This window comes from Carassius auratus, chromosome 42 (assembly GCF_003368295.1).
Source record: "Carassius auratus strain Wakin chromosome 42, ASM336829v1, whole genome shotgun sequence".
Lineage (NCBI taxonomy): Eukaryota > Metazoa > Chordata > Actinopteri > Cypriniformes > Cyprinidae > Carassius > Carassius auratus.
The window spans coordinates 11474695-11494526 of record NC_039284.1 but is presented as its reverse complement, the minus strand read 5'-3'; the positions used below and the strand labels follow the sequence as shown (position 1 = coordinate 11494526).

Sequence of the window (19832 nt, the reverse complement as noted above, 5' to 3'; positions counted from 1 at the left end):
ATCTGGCTCAGTAGATCCATGTTCCTGCATAGCAAATCACAGGTAGGTGAGTTTGACAAGGGTTGTAGCTAAACTCTACAGCAGATTGGCCCTCCGGGGCAAAATTTGAGGAACCCTGCATTAGAGCCACAGGTATGTAGTTCTTAAGTCCTGTTATCTTGGGTTTCTTTGGAACAGGGATGATGGTGGAGCGTGTGACGCAGGAATGCACTACACACAACTCCAGAGATCTGTTGAAGATCTGTGGAAAGATGGGGGCCAGCTGGTGCTTTTCTTCTTTTTCCCTTCTTTTAATTGTTTGCATGAGATCCCAGTGACAATAAACAAGTGTTTAGATGAAAACTATAGCTACCATGGCAAACTGTTTAGTGACTGCTTTATTTTAGTTGTGGAAATACCATAGTCACCATGGGCAAAAGCATGGATATATATACAATTTTAAAAAGCTATAACTAGCATAACTGCAATAAAACAGATTTCCTAATATAAGGCTGTAGGTATTAGATAAAAAAAAAATACACTAAGAATATTGTACATTACCTATATTGTGAAATACATTTTATTATATTTTTATATATTGCCACCTTGGAATTTTATAGGATTATATCTACATTCTGAGTGGTTTTGAGATATTGAGCTTAAAGGTTTTTGCATTCCATATACTTTGTTGATAGAACCCCCTTTTATATATATATATATATATATATATATATATATATATATAGTCCCAAAATACACACACAATGTAAATTATTTTTCACAGCATTAAAAATTACAGACTGAACCTCTTAATTCCAAGGTGATGATATTTTAAAATATTGTTCATGCTTATGATGACCAAACTTAATTTTATCAGGACTCTTAGAAGAATATAAAAAATTCAGCATTTATCTGAAACAGAAATCTTTTGTAATATAAGTGTCATTGCCGTCACTTCTGGTAAGCGTAAAACATCGCTGACCCCAACATTTTGAACGTTAGTGTATCAGCTAAAATACTATTAATTCAGTGACATATCTAACATCTTAGACAAAACAGGCAGCACAGAAAAACAAATATACATGAAAAAAAGCTTGCTTTATTAGTTCTGCATCCACAACAGAAGGCTTAGATAAAGAGAAGTAAACCGATCAAGAAAAGCCTTTTCACCACAGACTACATCTTTCTTGAATGAGACTGGAGACAGAAGGTCACTTAAAACAACCACGCTGTTGAAATCTGTATTATTAATACCCCACAAGCCACACTCTAGTGTTCATGGAAGGCATTCCTCCAACAACTCATCTGATAAGCCAATGTCTATGAATGTACGTCCAGCTTTCACTGCCTGCCACAATTCACCCTTAATCTGCCTGGTATTACGGAAGTGGTGCTTTCCATCAATGGCTTTTCAGTCCTTGTGGTACGATAAACAATTCACTGTAACTCTCAAGTCTCGTGAATGAATATGGCAATGCTGGTTTAATTGGGTTTCTTCAAGCTAGTCATCAGTCTTGGCCTCCATCTCCTCTGCATCATCGTCTCCATCCACCTCTGCATTCTCTCTCTCCAGCCGCTCTAGCTGCCGAGCCAGTTCAGTCTCATCGGTGTCCGTTACCACTTTTGGCTGCATTGACATTGAAATAAGGTCAAATGCTATTCAATACAAGACAAAAATTAGAAATGAGGATAATTTCTCTCATTTCTCACCTCCATTTGAATGTTGAAGACGCCTCTCTTCTCTTCAATCCTCTCTTTAATGACAGCCATTGCCTGATTGAGCACAGAAAGGCCCTCTGTGCGCTCTAGCGTGGTTGTGGTCATAACATAGCGCGGAGGGGCAATCAAGTTGATCTGCAACAAAAGCAATGTAATATCGAGCAAATTTGGATCACTAGGAGCCTCTTTCATCTGTTTTAAGAAAACGATTTTGGTACCACATGACTGACGGACATTTTCCATTAATAATGATAATATATTTTTCATTCAGATATTAAAAAACACATTTGTCACAAACAAGGTGGAATTTTAAGTAATGTTTCTAACCGGAGCAGAAAGGTTCTTACCTTGATTGGCATGCACTCCGTTGAACACTTGAGTCCAGCCCTCAAAGCATCTTTCACTGCATCGATACCCTCATAGCCATAGCAGGCCACCTCAATGTCGGCTCTTATTTTAACAGCCTGCGGAGTGAGTCGTCTGTTGATGTTATCAATCAGAACAGTCCTTTCCTCTTCTGTCAAATCCAGGCCATCTAAAATGGAAGTGTCTCTGCACACAGAATGCAATTTACACAATCGTGATAGAAGAATATTCTAGTCATAGTCAATAAGTGATTGATGAATGCATACTTACGACACAACCTGCTTAAAGATGTCATAGGCGCCGTATCCAGGCCGCTTGTACTTCTCATCGAACACCCATGCCGTTCGCTGGTACAGACTCTCTAGCTGCTCATCTTTGGTGTATTCTAGGACTTCAGCTACATGCCTCAAAATGCTGTAAACCTGTAACAACATGCAAATATACAACATCTATGAGACCATGGCCATACACTGGGTTTTAGACATAGAGAGGTTGAACTGAGCTTGCTAAGTGGGATTGACAGGAGGACAAAAACAGGATAACAATAGCTTTAACACGTCAGTACATTTTGTCAGTACGTTGTCAGTGAAAAAGACAAACACATGGCCATGAAAAATGTCATAGATGACATCTGGGTTTAGAATGACGCCACTTTTCAATAAGGTCCGGTTAGTTAACATTAGGAAATGCATAAACGATCAATGAGCAATACATCTGTCACAGTATCTTAGTTAATGTTAGTTAATAAAAACAACTGTTAGTTCACGTTAGCTCAGATCCATTAAACAATATGTTCTAGTTCTAACCTTGTTCTAGTGTTGGATCTGATGGTAACGTACTAAAAGGTTATTAGGAAGGTGTAACCAACTTCATTAAAGTCATTAAGATTATGCACAAATTTATTCTTAAACTTATGCCTAATATGCTGAAAATGATATTACCATCAGTTATTAAACATGTGTCATAACAGCTGTCCAATATCAAATGTTTGACAACTGAAGCGACAGGCTGAAATTTATTCTAGACTATACTTTGACATTGATGAGCGCTGTTGTACCGATATCTTTGGAGCACCAAAGAACAGCTATTATTAGGCAAATATTTCATGACTTTTGGAAAGAATACAAAGCTCCAGATCTAAAGGAACTCTATGGAGGGTACTGCCTGTGCTGATTTCAACATGTGGTCAGCCGGCCAAAGTGTTTTCACCGTTAACCAGACAAGGCATACTCACAGTTTTAGATTTCGTGAACTTGTCTTCGCATTTAATGGCCTCTTCAGGTGATACTCTTCTTTTGGATAAATCAATGTAGCCTGTGGAAATATGGATGCCACGGCTGAAAAGGAGGAATGGATCCAATAAAGCAAGATTCTTAAGTTTGACTCACAGCCCCACCTTTCTCTTTATCCACACGGATGACCACCACACACTCGTTGCGGCCGATCCGGATGAGTTTGTTGATGGATCGGATTCGTCGTCTGGAGAGCTCGCTGAGCAGGATCATGCCCTCGATGTTGTTGTACTCCAGCAGACTCACATAGGCGCCCATCTCTGCTATCGACCTGACATTGACCATCACCACATCTTCCACCTCGGGAAACCTGTGCTGGTAGAATCTACAGCTGAGTCCTGGCATCTTGATCCTGGCAGAAGGAGAAACGTCTGCTTGTGAGAGCTGCCTGGGTAGAAAGCTCACTTGGTTTCGAGACGCAACCGATAAGAAAAGCTTCACAAGTAAACAGTCATTTTTGATTGAAAGGTTCTGTATAGTGTTAAGAATGGAGACACAAAAACTGAACATCGAACATACAATAAACTATAACTGATAACCAAATCGACTAAATGATGCAGTTCAAAACAAAGCACTGCCACTACAACCATACTCTCTTTCACTTACCGATAAATAACGTTAGGAGGAATGTGTACTGGAGTTTACTTGACGTCCTTTATTTGATGATGAGAAGTGCACATATACAAATTAAGAAGTAAGGGAAACTGAACAGCGCTTTCTCTGATGTCTATTTTATCAGCATGTAAAAACCTAGGCGGAAGAGGAAGTCATTGTTTTGTTCGTGGAGTGTTCAGTCGCTCTGTTCCGCCATCGAGTGGTTCGGAGGCGCACTTGCAGACTGGCTGATTCTGTTATAATGCCAATGATTCACAAAATATTTGAGTTTGAGCATCTCTGTGTTTTTTAAAATTCCAACAATAAATAATAAAAATTCTGAAATACAGTAAAACAACAATATTGCGAAATGGTGTTAAATAAATATTTATAATCATAAATATGGAAAATAGCTTAATTGTCTTGGGACAAATATTTGCTGAATAGAAAGTAAAAACAAAAAACACATTCTAACAAATTCTAATATAAAAGTTTTAACTGTCACTTAATGCATCATTGCTGAATATATTTATTAATCTAAATTAAAATAAAAAAGCATACAGAATTATTATTTATAATTTTAGGATTGCTAAGATTTGTTTTTTATTTTCATTTTTAGTAATTAAGCACAATTTCTTCAGCAGCCTCATAACGGTTTGAGTTTTTAATAATTTCCCAGCACTGTTCCAAGATCTAAAAATGAACAGGTTCAAATGTAATATTTATATATTATATATGCACAGAATCTCCATAAATTAATACAATTACCATCTAATTTATAAAGAAAAAGACAAAAACACTATTAATCTGGGCTTTAATTCACTTGTATAATTCATACAAAAACAGTTGAGAAGGAAAAGGTGATTCTTTTACGTTCCTTAATTCTACTTCCAGTTGACTGGCATGTGACTAGATCACATGAGTGAGGTGAAGCACAGCAGGTTACTGGCTCCATCCACATTCACAACACAAACACAAGTGTAGTGCACACGAGTAAAAACCTCAGAGCTGTTTCCTAATGCTTTCTAAATAGACTGATTATCTTCAGGAAAAAAATAGAGAGGGAAAAAAAAGCAACAACAGCAAAAACAGTTCTGCAGAACAAATCTCAGTAACGCTGTTTCCTGTGTGTGCTTGAATCAGCGATGGAGAGAATACTTGTCTGCAATTACTGACAGACCTTCTTTTAAAAGCGTTGTTACTAATCATGCATGCAGACACAAACACACACACAAGCACAGCTTTCGGTCCATTAAGGTCGTGTTCCTCCCTTCCAGCATTTGCACGAGCCAAACATACCCCCAAATCATGCATTCATAAGCATACATTCTGCACACTCCTCTCACCTCAACATGAAGCTGATGTTCCATAATTTTGATCATCCAAAGCTATGGAACACCAATGGGAAAAAACTCATGAAACACGCCCAGGAAAGATTACACCCCAAAATTAAACAGAAAAAAAAAAGATTCTAATGATTGAACAGCATTTTAACTTTATTACAATAATTATATATATATATACATATACATATATACATATATATATATATATATATTTTTTTTTTTTTCGTTTTCGTTTTTCTTTCTAAGTTTGGGGCGAAATATGACCAGTACATGTTCTTGGCAGCTTTCATGAGATCCTAATAATGTAGAGGATTACCACAAGTTAAAACACCAGCCCTTTGCTCATGTTGAAATGGGTAAAAACAACACAGAGCCTTCAAATGCAATCAAAACCATATCACAAATGAAACATTTTAAATTGTGCAGAAGCACTGACTAAGACTACGCCGCGCTGACACTCAGATGGTGAACCTCCCTGTATTGCTGTCCAATACTGTTTACAATACTGGCTACACTTCTGAGTGCTGGAAGTGCATGTGAATACTGAGACAGAGAGCATAGGCTTTCATTTAGCCACTTAAATCTTGCATCTAGGTTCATATGTGGCCTTGCAAACTCCCCAAAAACCTGAAGTGTACTATTAACTTCTGTCATAATCACAGTGTTGCTTGCCATAGGAACACTGAGGCAGCGCCGCAGGGATAGAAGGCCTCCGTCGCTTTGACAGGTATCTCTTTTAGTGCCTTGTAAGCTTGAAAGAGTTGTTCAGATGGGCACTGAACTCACTGCTGGATGCTCTTAAAACATTGAACATCAGTTTGATATTTCAGAGTGAAAGAAAGAGTGTACGAACATATTTGTCCACTAATAATGTCAGGGAACCCAAACTATTCTGGAGTTTGAACATCTCATTGGACTTTTAAAACGGTGACTTTTAATACAGTTGATTTTCCACAACAAAAACCCTCCACGTTTGTCCAACATCTTCTTTAAAAATACATACAGAATATTTACAATCATAAATAGTTATCAAAAGCAGTATAGAAGCCCTATTTCTACTGCTGCACAAAGTGCTGGTGACACTCTCACTGGAATGTGAGTAACAGGACTCAAAAACACACCACGATCAACCGAATTATGACATAAAAACTCATTCCCTCAGCCTGCTGAAAGATCAGTGCAGACAGACACTTCTGGCTAGGTCAGAGGGCGCGTAGTGTCCTAATCTAGTGTTGAACCTGTAGTGTAAAGACAGCAGCATTCAATCAACTCCATGGAACCCGAGAGTGTGCGATTCACAAACAGTCTTCTCTTCATTAACACCCGTCTGTGGAGGGGTTGCTGTGAGTGGGCTTCATCAGCGCAGCCAGGATGAGGGGACCCACTGAGGTTCAGTGTCTAGTTTATTGATGAGACGCAGAAGCTCCTGGTAGGCCTTGTCCTGGTCGGTGTTCACGATGGCGGCGTCAAACAGGTGGCCATAATTCTGCTCCATCTCACGGGCCTTCTCAATGATGTCTCTCAGCTCCTCAGGCTGAAACAAGAGAGGGTGTTAAACCACGAAAACGGGAGTAGTAGTCGCAGAAAATGATTTTGCATTTAAAACGCGAGACAGAGGGCAAGGGAATGGGGGAAAAATGCAAGGGGTCATTCTTTAACCCTCATGTTGTGTTGTGGTCATTTTGACCCAGAGATGATCTTCTTTTTCCTAAAATGCTAGTTAAATCTTATTGCAGTGGATTAAACGTACTGACTTTGCTCACACAGGGTATAACAACTCCCACCTTGTAACACTTTGGTGTTCCCAGTCAAAAATTACTGGCTTATAAAAACTGTTTACTGTGAGATCTCTCATTGTACCAAATCTTTGTATCAATTTGTTTTCTTTCAAATAGTACAGGTTTTCTATTTCTTTTTGCAACTGATTATTGGTACACCTAATTGCACCTCAGTTTTTGAGTGCACATTGCCCCAAATAATGCATGTTTTACTCAAAAACTGAGGATCAGATAAATGAGGCCTATGACCACAACAGAAAGAAAACAAGTTTACTGAATCCAAGATCTGATGATGATATAGGATAATGAGAGATTAGCAAGACATTTTAAAAAGGCCGGTCTTTTTTGACTATGAACACCAAACGAATCAAAGGATTTTCACCATATCATGCACAAGATTCTACAAAAGGCTTGAGACTCATGCACACAGGTCTGAGATCTGTCTAGTGCATGTTTACATAGAAAAACAATGGAAAATCAGCACAGTAGACTGCAAAAACATTGTTTGTGGATGGCTCCTGGGAGGTGATTTTTAAGGGCCGATGTTTACCTTTGGGTTTTTGTTGTCCTTAGCTAAGAGGGCCCTCAATCGCTCCTGGGATGGAGGAGCTATGAAGATAATGTAGGGCTTGAGGTCCGAACTGCGGAACACCTTTAAAGACTAAAAAGAGGAAGAAGGAACAGTGTATATCAATGATCCTCAAGGAAATGCAGGTGGTACTTGATTTGCAAAATTTGCCACCAACATGCTAAGGCACAGGTGTCCAATTCTGCTCCTGGAGGGACACCTTCCAGCAAAGTTTAGCTCCAAACCTAAACACACCTGAACCAGGTAATCAAAGTCTTAAAGATGACCAGAAGCTTCCAGGCAGGTGTGTAAACTCTGCAGCAGAGTGGCCTCCAGGAACACAATTGGTCACCCCTGTGCTAGGGCATTGTTCTGAGTGCTCCATCTCACCTGAGTGTGTACACAGAGGAGGCAGATCTTGCCCGTGTTGATGACTTGTCGGACCGAGTCTGTGCTGGTGCCATAGAGGTTCTTCTCAAACTCTCCGGACTCCATGAACTTCCCTGCTGCAGAGTCCATCTCGAAGGCCTGACGGGACACGAAGTGATAATCGCGGCCATTTACTTCGTTATCACGACGGCTTCGTGTGGTGTCTGTGGCAAAGAGAGTTTGCAGTTCAGGACATTACATAGTAACACAAGCTGAAAATCAGGACATTTTCTTGTACTTACGAGGAACAGCACCAGCAAACCTGTCCGGCTCACTGGAGAGGAGTCTTTGTCGGAGCTCATTTTGACCACAGTTTGGTGGGCCGATGAGAGCGATGGGCCGTTTACGATTGGCTGGCTGGTGATATAGTGCCATCTCTTCATATGTAAGAATCTCCTCGTTATCCAAGTCTGCAGAACAACAGGAAATGGATGAGATGGAGCAACTACAACAAACTACTGTACAAGAGTCTGAAAAAAACTTACCATCATTTTTATTAGCATTGTATTGCATCTTTTTTCGCTTTTTCTTGTTCTTTTTTGCACACCAAAGTTTTCCTGTCAAAAGAAGTTGAGAGTTTAGAGCTGTGCAAAAATGCATTTAAGAGTGTGGATGAGCTCTGCAACCCTAACCTGATTTCTCAGGCTCTTTATCCTCCTCTATGGTTTGCTTCATTGCCTCCCTCTGCTGCTGGAAACTCTTTCCTGGACAATCAGTGAGAAAAACAGATGCAAGCATGAAATCCGATGCCAAAAAACTAGGAAGGAATATTTAAACAAGAATCTGGATCCACAGTATAGCATGGGAGATACAGTACCAGGGACCAGGCCAGCAAGAGGCTGGTTGTCTTCATCCCCGTCTCTGTAGGCCTGCCACCAGTTGGGGTCATCTTGGCTGATTATGTGGAGGATATCTCCCTTCTGAAAGCACAGGCCGAGCTCTCGACATGGAACGTAAGGGTCATCTGAGGGGTCGTAGTCAAAATGTGCCTTCACATGCATCTGCGTGAACACAGGGATATGGGTTTAATCACTGATAAGTTCTATTTATGCATTGCTTTACTCAAGCAGTAATTAATTCAGTTCTGACTTAAAGCCTCACCACAGTCTCTTTAATAGGAAGTGGTTTGATCTGCGCGCTGGGAATGAGAACGAAAGTCAGTATGCCATGCATGTCCACCTGTGAATGTGGAAAAACAACATCATTCAATGTCCAGTTGCCAAAGAATGCTTTTGGATACTTCAGTAGACTTTTCCTCTTTCTTCTTCCTGCCATCTTATTTTAAAAGTAATTACCAGGATGTCGAAGACCTCGTTGACATCTTTGCCACGGATTTCCACGCCGTTGATCTCCAGGATCTCATCTCCTTCATGCAGAAGGCCACTGTTTTCTGCCGCCCCTCCTTTCACGATGCGGCTGATGACTACACTGTCCATATCATTTCTAACAGTCGCTCCCTGCATAAATACGCATGTGCACATTAAGCTAAAATACAGTTCAAATGTCAAGAAGTGCATAACATTCGGCGGAAAGCAATGAAAGAACTTCCTCACCAATGGGACGTCCTTTGCTTTCTCAATCCGCACGATCTTGACAGTCTCCCCGCCCCACTGGGTGAGAGTCTCACTTTGACTGACAGAAGGAACAAGAGGCTCCAGCTGCATCTCTTGTTCAGCCACACAGTCATGGGCCATCATAAAGGCCTGAAGGATATAGAGAGCCAGAGATGATGGGTTATATTCAGGATGAAAGCCAAAGAGTTCTACAGAGTAGACATGAGTCTGATCTCATCGTCATGTTACAGTGTTCAAAAGAGCTCAGGCTCTGGGACAGGGATTGAGATCACAGCTGTGGTCATCAGCAACAGAGGAGAAACAGGGGAATTGGGGGATGTGTGCGCATGTGATGGAGACAGACCTGCATGTGAGGAGTTTTGAGCAGAGTGCCTAGCTCAAGTCCTTCCTTCTGCGAGCTGTTGTGCATCATGACCTCCACCTGCGAGGACAGATTCAACAACATCGGGTCATCGTGGCAATACAACAACACTACTACATTTATCATGCCTTAAAGTACAGTAGTAGAAAGTGCTGAATTTGACAAACACCTTTGATAAATTGCATTTTCAGTTTTTATAATATACTTTTAAAATCAAAGGTTTAAGGTCAGTACATTTTTTTCATGTTATTATGTAAGTCTTTTATGCTTATCAAGGCTGCATTTATTTGATTAAACAATTAATTAAAACAGTAGTCTTGTTAAAAATGCTACAATAAATACAAAGTACAAACGTAAAAAAAAACTATTTTAATGTATAGATATTTATATTTTTAATGTTTAAATGTAAGTTATTCATGTAAAGCTGAATATTCAGCAGCATCTTTGTAACACTGATTTAACTCATCCATTCTGAATACAAGTATTAATTTATTTTCTTTTTGTGCTGACCCCAAACTTTTGAACGTAGTTCATATTTGTGATTTCAGATATATTAGGAAACTGTTGGTGTTCACTTTATTAATACATGTCCCTGGTCTAATTATGCATGAATCATCAGGGCATAGTCTAAAGAAAATAATTCATGATTTCACTGTGTCATCAAAATGTAATAACTTTCTCTTCCTCTGAAATGACTTTTTTTCTGCTGACAAATGTGGAAAAATATTAACCAAAAATATCACAGCCTAATTTTAACTTAGAAAGGTCACATTACAGAAACTTTTTTATTAAACTGTGCCAACCATGTGCATAATCTCGGATGGTATAAAATGACCCATATGACTAACACAAAAAACTAAGAGGGGATGTTGTTTACTTTCAGATCGTACCACAGTGAAGTTACAACACAGCAACAGAAAGTAGGGCTCTGGATTTCAGCAAGATTTTTGTAAACACAAAGTACAGCTTTGTATCAAGGAGTCAGAGCAATGGGGGCCTTGGAGAAGTTTTGAAAGTGATCCTACAGTTAGAAGTCCTTGTATTCCACAATGTTCAAATCAGTTACAGATGAAGAACATACACTATAAAGGGAGAATTTTGGAGAATTTTAGCAAATACAGTATTTATGAGAAAATAAGATCATAATATTGAAGAGCTCTGGATGGGATGTGTCCACAGTCCACACTGGCTCTGGTAACCTGTCCCGTGAGAGAGAGTTTTACTGTGAGAGCACAGCACAGGTCAGTGGATCTGGGTCTTAATGAATGCAGAGGACAGAGCAACTCTCTGTCTAGTATTGTCCTGCACCGAGTGGGATAACCAAAAACAACAACAATGAGTTTATCAGGCTCTCATTAGCACTTCACACAACACTGACTCCGATTAAAGAGCCTTTTCACCATAAAGCCCCCTTAATTTGTGCACGGACCCATTGAGCCAATCATTTGCACAGCTATAAAATGTCTGATTTTCTTAACTGTCCTTTACTCAAGATTATAAATGTGTGATGCCATCAGCCAACCAGCAAAGTCATGACATTTTAATGATTATTTTCCTGTGATTAGTCACATGGCTTTGACACAACTTGATTATACTATTACAAACAGACTAAAACAATAGTTGTTAATGTGCCCGTTGTAAATGTTTGTGCTCTGGTTACAGGTATCTTGACAACATGGAACAAAGAACCAGGAGTAAGAGCGGTGTAATCACCATTTTTCAAGAAAGTGCTGGGTGGGGTGTGTTAACTAATCAATGAGTTTCAACTTTACCAACCACTTGTTCATACCTACAACAGACATGCACCTACAGCTTGTGGCTGTCAAATGACTATAATACTGAACTGAATCCGACTGAATTATTGAATTATATGAGTCCAGCAGAATTATTTCAAAGAAAATGAAGTATTACTCGCATGCTAACACTCTATTTCAGTTTCAACAGTACATTGCTAAGTGCCATTAATAACAAACGCAGATGCTCCCCTATTAGCCAGTCTGCTCATTTCCCTTTTGTCGTTTTGAACCACTGAATACTCTGAATCCTCTTGTCCTAAAATGTTCTTTGATGTTACTGATTTTCAGGCTATGTATTCTCTGGGTTCACATATTCAAACAATGCAATGACAGTATCAACAAATGAATAGTCAACAATAAGACACATTCAGCAAAGTGTCACTTCACCTATAACAGTGCTTCTAAAAAGAGATGCAAAGGAGCAAGTGACAAACATCATATCAGGTGTCTCACCGCTCTCCATGTGGCCATGAAAATGGGTTTAATACATAACCATTATAACTGTCATGTGGCACACTTCTGTTCAAAAGATTGGATTTTTTTTTTCATATTCTCACCAAATATTTGCAAATATTTGATCAAAAATACAGAATAAAAACAGTAATATATTTTAAATTATTATTTCTTTAAAATATTACCATAGTATAAAATAATTTCCTATTTTATAATATAATTTACTGAAGGCAAAGCTAAATATTCAGCAATCATTAATCCATTGTTCAGAATCACACAATCCTTCAGAAATCATTTAAATATGCAGATTTAGTACCCCATTTAAAAAAATAAATAAATACAATTAATTATTTTAAATAGAAATCATTTGTAACTTTATAAAGTAAAATAATAAAAGTGCTATCAATTATGATCAATTTAATGCATCCTTGCTGAATACAATTATTATCTGACAGAGAAATCTGACTGACTGACATCTCTTCATCTATATCCTGTTCACCTCAGTCCATACATAATACCTTTATTAGACAGAGTCATGGTTAGGGATGAAGCAAAAGCATTAAGATGTCTCCAAATGACAGATGAAGTGGAGACAAACATGTTTTTAGACATTCTAACATCTTTAGTTTGGACGAGGTCCCCATTTGCAAATCAACTAATCCACAAACACACTTTTTCAAAAGCTTCTTCACTAGGTGGTGAACTATGACATTATGCCCAGACTGCTGCATTTAACAATGAGTAGCTTGACGAAGCAGATTCAAGCCTTTTTCTTTTTTTTCCCCCTGTGTCTTATTTTTTATTTTATTTTTTTCAAGCACCTACCCCTCTTGGCCTTCAGAGGGGAAAAACCCTCCACTTTTCTTTGTCTAGCTGCTTTTTAAAAATTAGTAGACCTATTCTGATGCCAAAGGTGTCAGAGAATTTCTTATGAATCCATGTTTACCATGTATGCATGTTTCCTGCTCATCTTTTACTAGATCCACATATTTAACAAGTGCCGCTCACCTCTTGTGCGAGGCTCTGTGCGTGGTCCATCATGGGGTAGGGAGGGCTGGGCCGGTTCATATAGTGGGCCACAGAATTGTGAATGTTGAAGGCTTTCTGGAAGTCAGGCTTCTGGACCAGTTGTAGAACCAGCTCTATGTCATCTTGACTCTGAGAGTCATTCAAACTATGCTGCACCTGCTTGAGGGACATCAACAGGTCCTCCAGTTCTGAAAGCACAAACACAAACCATCATTATGCTTGCAGGTCACTCATGTATCTCAGAAACATCCTGCTTGTTAAAATAGAAGAAACTGTAACTCCACAGAGGAACAACAGTACATACCTCGGAATCATTCACCCAGAAAACCGATGACATGGTCTCTCAAAAAGACTCTCCCACTGAGCACGTTTATTATTCGTCATCCACATCGCACAGAATTTGACTAAATCAAAGATGTAATTCAGCTATTCCAGCATTGTCCTTTACTAGCCAAGTTTCAGCTATGCTGTAAATCTCCTTTATGGTGTCTATCTCCACAATGAGAGGATGGCGAGACACAACAGGAGTGGGTGTGTTTTCCTTGTGTGGTGTGTTATGTCTAAGTGGGTGGCTAATAGAGGTCTTAGTGTGTAAATCAAATATCCTTAGTGTTGCCTTTGTTTTGTTTTTGACAGGCTATATTTTATGCACAACTCAGTGCTACAAAGAGTTTTATACTGTATGAAAATAGCATAGGGAGTGCGTGAAAATCAATGCAGAGAGATGAACTGGAACACAAACAAAAAAGGAAAGTATAGCAAGAGTGGTCTGGGCCAGAATGTTTCATAAAAGCCTTTTTAATTAACCTCCCCCTTGGCGGGTGCACTTCTCCCTCCCTGAGGAATTCTACTCACACACATCCCTCGGCCATGACTTTCAGCAGCAACTCCAAGTGCCCCTCTCATTTGCACAGTAACTCATTTTGTTCATCTATTCAAAACCAAGAATTTCCTGGAGGAGCTGAGCATGTGTGTGTCTGTCTAATCTAATGGATTAAACTCTAGTGAAAGGCTTCATGTCGAGAGAAACTAAAGAGAAAGACTAGGAATTTGTCATGTGAGGAAAGCAATGAAAGGTGAAAAACATGAAATAAATAAAAAAAAGAAAATATCAGCTAAAAAGATATTAAAATAATGTGCAATATAAATGGACTTGTCCTCATTTAGTTTCAAGTCCAGTGGCTCTTTGGCTCTTGAACACTCTTAGTCATCAGTAACATGGCTCTTTGCCTCCTCTAAGAATGACTTCACTCATGCATGCTGATTTTAGCAGTCAAGTGGCCTTTAGTTCCTCGGAATCAGTTTCAAACTCACATTTCCATAACTATTTGTGCCATTTTGTCACTTTTTGTCATATGATTGTGGAAAGTATTGGTTAACATGTTTTTTGGACACTATCTAATCACTTTAGAAGTCTGAATGTCATTGCATATCATGTTAGTATTTTTTATATAATATTATATAATTTATTAACCATTTTAATTCATTTTTATATTTTCAATTGAATTCAAGTGTTTGTATTTTATTTTTTAATGTTCTAGCTTTAATTTGGTTTTATTTCACTTGTAGTACTTCAACTTAACTAAACTAAAAGTTTCAAACTTTCAGAAGAATTTAAGATATTTTTCTAATATTATATTTCCATTTCAGTTTATGGAAATTATTTTAACAACACTGATAGTGTCCGATTTACCATTCTTTCACGATTAAGGATAGAAAGGAATAAAGACAGATACAATGCGAAGAAGAAAGAATGTCGCAAGTCAGATTCAAACTCATACATCCCCCTTTGAGCACCATGACTCAATGTGTAGGCTAAGCACCATGGCTTTCAGAGTTACTCAGAGGGTAGAGCGGCAATCTTTGTAAACAATGCTCATTAGCAGTTTATGACACCCACCTAGTAGAGCTGGTGGTGCAGTGAGGCTCTGGAGACCACCTATGGAGCCACCCGGACCTTCCATTTGCTCAAAGGTGGGGTTATCGATGCCCACTTTGGGATTCTGGGACAGTTTCTTGAGGCGCATGGATGAGTTGAGGTCAAGTTCCTGTCGGTTGCGGCCCTCTTCCTCCCGTCTCCTGCGGTCCTCCTGCTGCTGACGGATCCTTTCCAGCTGGGCACTGCGTCTGACGGGGAGGGTGCGGGCACCCAGTTCACTGGGGCAGTCCACAGCCATCTCCCTGTGTCTCTGCACCACCTCCTCCAGAAAGTCAGTGCCTCCGCCACTCCCTCCCCCACCATCTGTCTCGGTCACATACCCATTCATGTGGGAGGTGGTCATCATGACTGTGCGTGTGTGTGGCGATGTGTGGTGTGAGTGTGTGTGAGGTATGAGGGTTAGGAGGGGTGCTTTCTGCATGGTGTGAGGGCTGAGGCCATGACAGCAGGGCTGAGGTCAGTTGCAGCTCCAGACAGAGAGCCACACCTAGAAAAGAGGGAACAGTGGTAAGATGAGCTTTCCACAGCCAAGGATATTTTAAGTGTTTTTCAAAAATACTTTGATTCACAATAAAATGTATTACAATTATTTTTTCATTTAAAATCTCATCCATACAACATTTTTTTTTTTTTTACAAGCCTGATCTACTATAACCCTAACCGCTAATTCATATTTTTTCAGCACTGTTTGTGCTACAGGCATGTATGATACCTAGGGGCCCGATGCTGTGCTCCTGTACTTGTACTCATACTCCTAAAAATGCTCAGAAACTAAAAGCCGATACCACACAGTGTGTGAACAGTGCTGTGTCCAGATAAAGAATCACAGACAACAGAGAGAAGTTATTAATAGGGTAGTCTCAGACGGCTAAACGTCTGATGCATATGGGACACAAAAGTGAAAACACTGTAGAAGTCGCCATTGGATTGGTTGAATTCTACAGGATTTCTGCGAGACGTGTCGTGTGTCATGTACTTTAACATTCCGCTTGGAAACAAAGATGCCGTGACGCCAAACCCCCTTACAAAAGAAGAAAGCCATCGTGTTTACAACTGTGATGACGAGCGCTTATCAGGATTAACTAAATGCTAAAGTTTGTGGCATAGAATCTTTAAAATATGTCTGAGAGTTTTACACACCGGTCTGTTATTGTGGCGCCATTTCCACGCCTCAAAACATGATGAATGAAACGAACAGTGATTGGTTGCTTGACATGTCGGTCAAACGACTTCATGGGTGGGCCTTGGCCAATGCAAGCTGTCATGAACTCCAGACCTTAAGTCTGAAGGTCGGGCTACACGAGACTATTAGTAGGGGTGCTCAAATTGATACCCATAAAGTATACCCTCCGATTAGCACTTACATTTGCAAAACCCAAAAAATCTCTATACAGTCACAGCAGGAAGTTGTCTTTTAAGTAGTTCAACGGATCACAAAACTCATGGTTCCAATAATATTATGTTTTTTGAGTCACAGATTGGATAGTTTTTCAGATCAGAAAAAATAATAATTTCACTGTAACTTGCTTTCCATTTATTACTTAAAGCAAAGTAATTCTTCGATACCACAGCAAAAACTACTAACCTAACTAAGAAAGTTCAAACATGATTAAAAGACAAGTGAACAGCCAGTAAAAAATAAGAACAAATACACAAATTACAAGCATAGGTAAATACAACAAAACAAAATTATAAATAAAATAAGGTCGGTAGCATTCAGGTAAAGAAATGTACCGTATTTTCCGGACTATAAGTCGCACTTTTTTTCATAGTTTGGCTGGTCCTGCGACTTATAGTCAGGTGCGACTTATTTATCTAAATTTATTTGACATGAACCAAGAGAAATGAACCAATAGAAAACATTACTGTCTCCAGCCACGAGAGGGCGCTCTATGCTGCTCAGTGCTTCTGTAGTCTACACCATAGTCTCGCGGCTGTAGACGGTAATGTTTTCTCTTGGTTCTAAATAAATGCGACTTATAGTACGGTGCGACTTATAGTCCAAAAAATATGGTTATCGGTTTCGTTTGTTGATGAGGGTTAATGGTAGTAGCAGGTATTTATAGGCTGCTGTCCCTTTAAGACCTGATGCAAAAAAAAAAAAAAAACAATATTGACACACATTCAATTTCTTTCTCAGCTGTTTTCATTAACTTAAGACATAATCGATTGCATTCACTAGATTGATTGTCGAGTTGGGTATTCGGTCATAATATTATGTGCATGTGTCTGTTCACACAAGATGCAGCAAAAGAGGATTCGGATTGGTGTTCGCGCACTGTCTGAAACATCTTCCTTCCTGTGCACACTTCATGTGTATGCAACTGTGGGCATAGGAAACAGCCGGTCTTTTGCCGGTTCTTGGGCTGGGATGGTTTAAAATTACTTCAGTGTATAAACACATACAAATGTAAACACAATTTAGCAAATAATCAGTGGATCACATGTATGCTGAACCATGGGGCCTGGTCCGTACAGATTGAGGATCAACTACGATCTGTTCAACCCGTGCTTGTTTCACCACTTTACTCTTAGGCCGCACCACTGATTAATTACAGTGCTGATTATAGCATTTATTCCTGTATGAGTGTACATTTATTTAAAGAGCCATGTTAAAAATTGCACAATATGAGAACAAAACAAACGAGTCATCCTCATGCCAAAGGCTCAGAGAGAAAAACAAACTTCTACACTGCAGTGGCCTTGTGGCTGTGAGCGAGAGCTGTGTCAGCTGTCTGAGACAGGCCAGGTCAGTTTTATCTGCCCCTTTATCATCCCCATTTCTGACAGCTGACACTTTCAGAAAACCCCAACTCGCTTTCTCACCCCCCAACAAGACCTTGCAGATGTGTGCAGCCCTGACCCTTCACCCCTAAAGCCTTTCCTTAAATCTTCTCAGACAGTTTTCGGTAACAAACAGCCTTGAGTCATGGCTCCGTCACTCAGTGAGTCAGGTGAAGCTCTTATAATGAGAGTATTCATGGCAAGAAGGATTTAAGATTGAAGTGTTTGCTGTTGACTTGAGATGCCAATGATCTACCACCGAATTATGCAAGAGACGGTGATACCTAAAATACGTAAAATGGGTGTCTCTTTCCAGGAAATCCCATCCTATAGGAAAAAGAAAAGACATGTGACCACACTATAAGGATAATGCTACCCCTCCTGTATTAAACTTTCCTCATTCCACATCTCTAAGTACTTTAACTGTGGGCATACAAATATGAGACCCTGCTCATGCTGTGATGAAATATAAATATAAGAAAATGTGACCTCCTGACAGGCACAGCTCTTTGTGGGTATGAACATCTGGAAACTGAAGTGACCCACATGGATACCACTGCATGTGCAGTCAATGAATAGTGATTCTGATCAATGGAATTCCATGACTTTCCAAGACATCCATACAATTACTTTTGAGAAATTAGTTAAAAATTTGGAAAGAAATAAAAATAAAAAATAAAAATATTCATACACATTTTTAAATAAAAAAAAAGATACATTTTGGAAGAAAATGTATTAAAAAAATATGAACTACCACTTGAAGACCCACAAACCTACCATGAACATGACAAAAAGGCAAAAGTGTTAAAATGTTAAAGGCCATTCAATAACCCTTTAAAGTCCAGCCTGCACAAATGCATCATCTAAGCTCCCATCTTGCTTGAGTCAGAAAGTAAAGCAGTGCTGATTACAGAAGAAGTGAAGGCTGAGATGAAAATCACCGGAGTTTCCTGGAAACTCTTGATTCACTCTGCATCTCAGTCTGACCTCGGAGGAGCCTTCTGTCTGATACAGGACCTCTCTTATCTTTGACACTATCCCTCATTGTCACTAATGCACTGCTCCCCTCACTTCTGTCATGCCCTCCCTCTGTTTCCCCTCCTCCCTGGAGGCTGCTCGGAGATTATGGTGCTGCACAACTGTCTAACATGTTGCCATGACAACAGCTTTGTCTGTTGTCCCAAGGCCTGAGAACCAAAAGAGGGGTGAAAACACAAAGACACACACACAGAGGGGACAAGCTATATGGGGGTCCTCCTCACCCGTGTTTGCCAGTCAGCCCAAGATAAGCCCTTCAGACTGTAGTAGGGTACCTTTTCTTGTACAGCACTGACCCGCCTGCCTCCTTTCTTCCCCTGAATGCTAAAAGTATCTCTCGCTTGACTCCTCCTGAAATAACTCAGTCCTGGATGGCTGGGGTCCTGCAGAGTTTAGGTCCAACTGGCCTCAACACACCTGCCTGGAAGTTTCAAGTATACCTAGTAAGACCATGATTAGCTGGTTCAGGTGTGTTTGATTAGGGTTGAAGCCAAACTCTGCAGGACACTGGCTCTCCAGGATCGAGTTTGGTGACCCCTGTTCTAAAGTATACATACTAAAGTGCTTGTCTTGCATGCCTCTATAATTCACACAGCCATCTCTGAGGTCATCGTTGTGCAGAGACGGACCAACAATCCCATAATGCACAAAGCAGGAATGCAAAACAGCCTGGGAATGACATTCTTCAGCAGACTGGACCAACGTAAGGGCTCTGTTGTGAGTGTCTGCATGCATTCACTTTCTCATGCAACTTCCATAACTGATTACTAGTGGAAACCGAAGTCAA

The 19832-nt window shown here is 39.7% G+C and overlaps 2 protein-coding genes across 4 annotated transcripts in view; both read right to left on the bottom strand.

Annotated features, from left to right (window-relative positions):
• Nucleotides 1–1058: 1058 nt before the first annotated feature.
• On the bottom strand, nt 1059–4139 carry LOC113060653 (eukaryotic translation initiation factor 2 subunit 1). Of its 2 annotated transcripts, XM_026229758.1 has the most exons (7): nt 3963–4139; nt 3461–3708; nt 3299–3378; nt 2335–2486; nt 2046–2250; nt 1690–1833; nt 1059–1606 (listed from the first exon to the last, which is right to left on the bottom strand). In XM_026229758.1, exons 2-7 carry the CDS (start codon nt 3699–3701, stop codon nt 1481–1483), a joined length of 948 nt encoding a protein of 315 aa, XP_026085543.1. In that variant the 5' UTR covers nt 3702–3708; nt 3963–4139; the 3' UTR covers nt 1059–1480. The 2 variants fall into 2 exon arrangements, with proteins under 2 accessions (XP_026085543.1, XP_026085544.1); XM_026229759.1 differs by lacking the exon at nt 3963–4139 and having other exon boundaries at nt 3461–3726.
• Nucleotides 4140–4747: 608 nt separating this feature from the next.
• Nucleotides 4748–19832, bottom strand: part of LOC113060652 (MAGUK p55 subfamily member 5-A-like) — a 30429-nt gene continuing 15344 nt past the window's right edge. The window contains exons 2-15 of one of the 2 annotated variants that reach the window (XM_026229757.1): nt 19270–19396; nt 15185–15710; nt 13264–13472; nt 9989–10066; nt 9625–9774; nt 9367–9528; nt 9173–9250; nt 8889–9072; nt 8704–8775; nt 8557–8628; nt 8314–8481; nt 8033–8235; nt 7625–7735; nt 4748–6830 (exon numbers count right to left, since the gene is read on the bottom strand). In XM_026229757.1, coding sequence (XP_026085542.1) covers nt 6654–6830; nt 7625–7735; nt 8033–8235; nt 8314–8481; nt 8557–8628; nt 8704–8775; nt 8889–9072; nt 9173–9250; nt 9367–9528; nt 9625–9774; nt 9989–10066; nt 13264–13472; nt 15185–15644 — 2124 coding nt within the window. In that variant the 5' untranslated portion in view covers nt 15645–15710; nt 19270–19396 and the 3' untranslated portion in view covers nt 4748–6653. The remainder of the gene's footprint in view (nt 6831–7624; nt 7736–8032; nt 8236–8313; nt 8482–8556; nt 8629–8703; nt 8776–8888; nt 9073–9172; nt 9251–9366; nt 9529–9624; nt 9775–9988; nt 10067–13263; nt 13473–15184; nt 15711–19269; nt 19397–19832) is intronic. The other variant, XM_026229756.1, reaches the window with a different exon arrangement.

Excerpts from the sequence above, each read along its gene's own strand:
- LOC113060653 (XM_026229758.1), bottom strand. The coding sequence starts at position 3,701 with ATGCCAGGACTCAGCTGTAGATTCTACCAGCACAGGTTTCCCGAGGTG. Across the intron at positions 2,487-3,298 it reads AGTTCACGAAATCTAAAACT|GTTTACAGCATTTTGAGGCA; the intron begins GTGAGTATGCCT and ends ATGTTGTTACAG. Across the intron at positions 2,251-2,334 it reads ATCTTTAAGCAGGTTGTGTC|AGACACTTCCATTTTAGATG; the intron begins GTAAGTATGCAT and ends TTCTGTGTGCAG.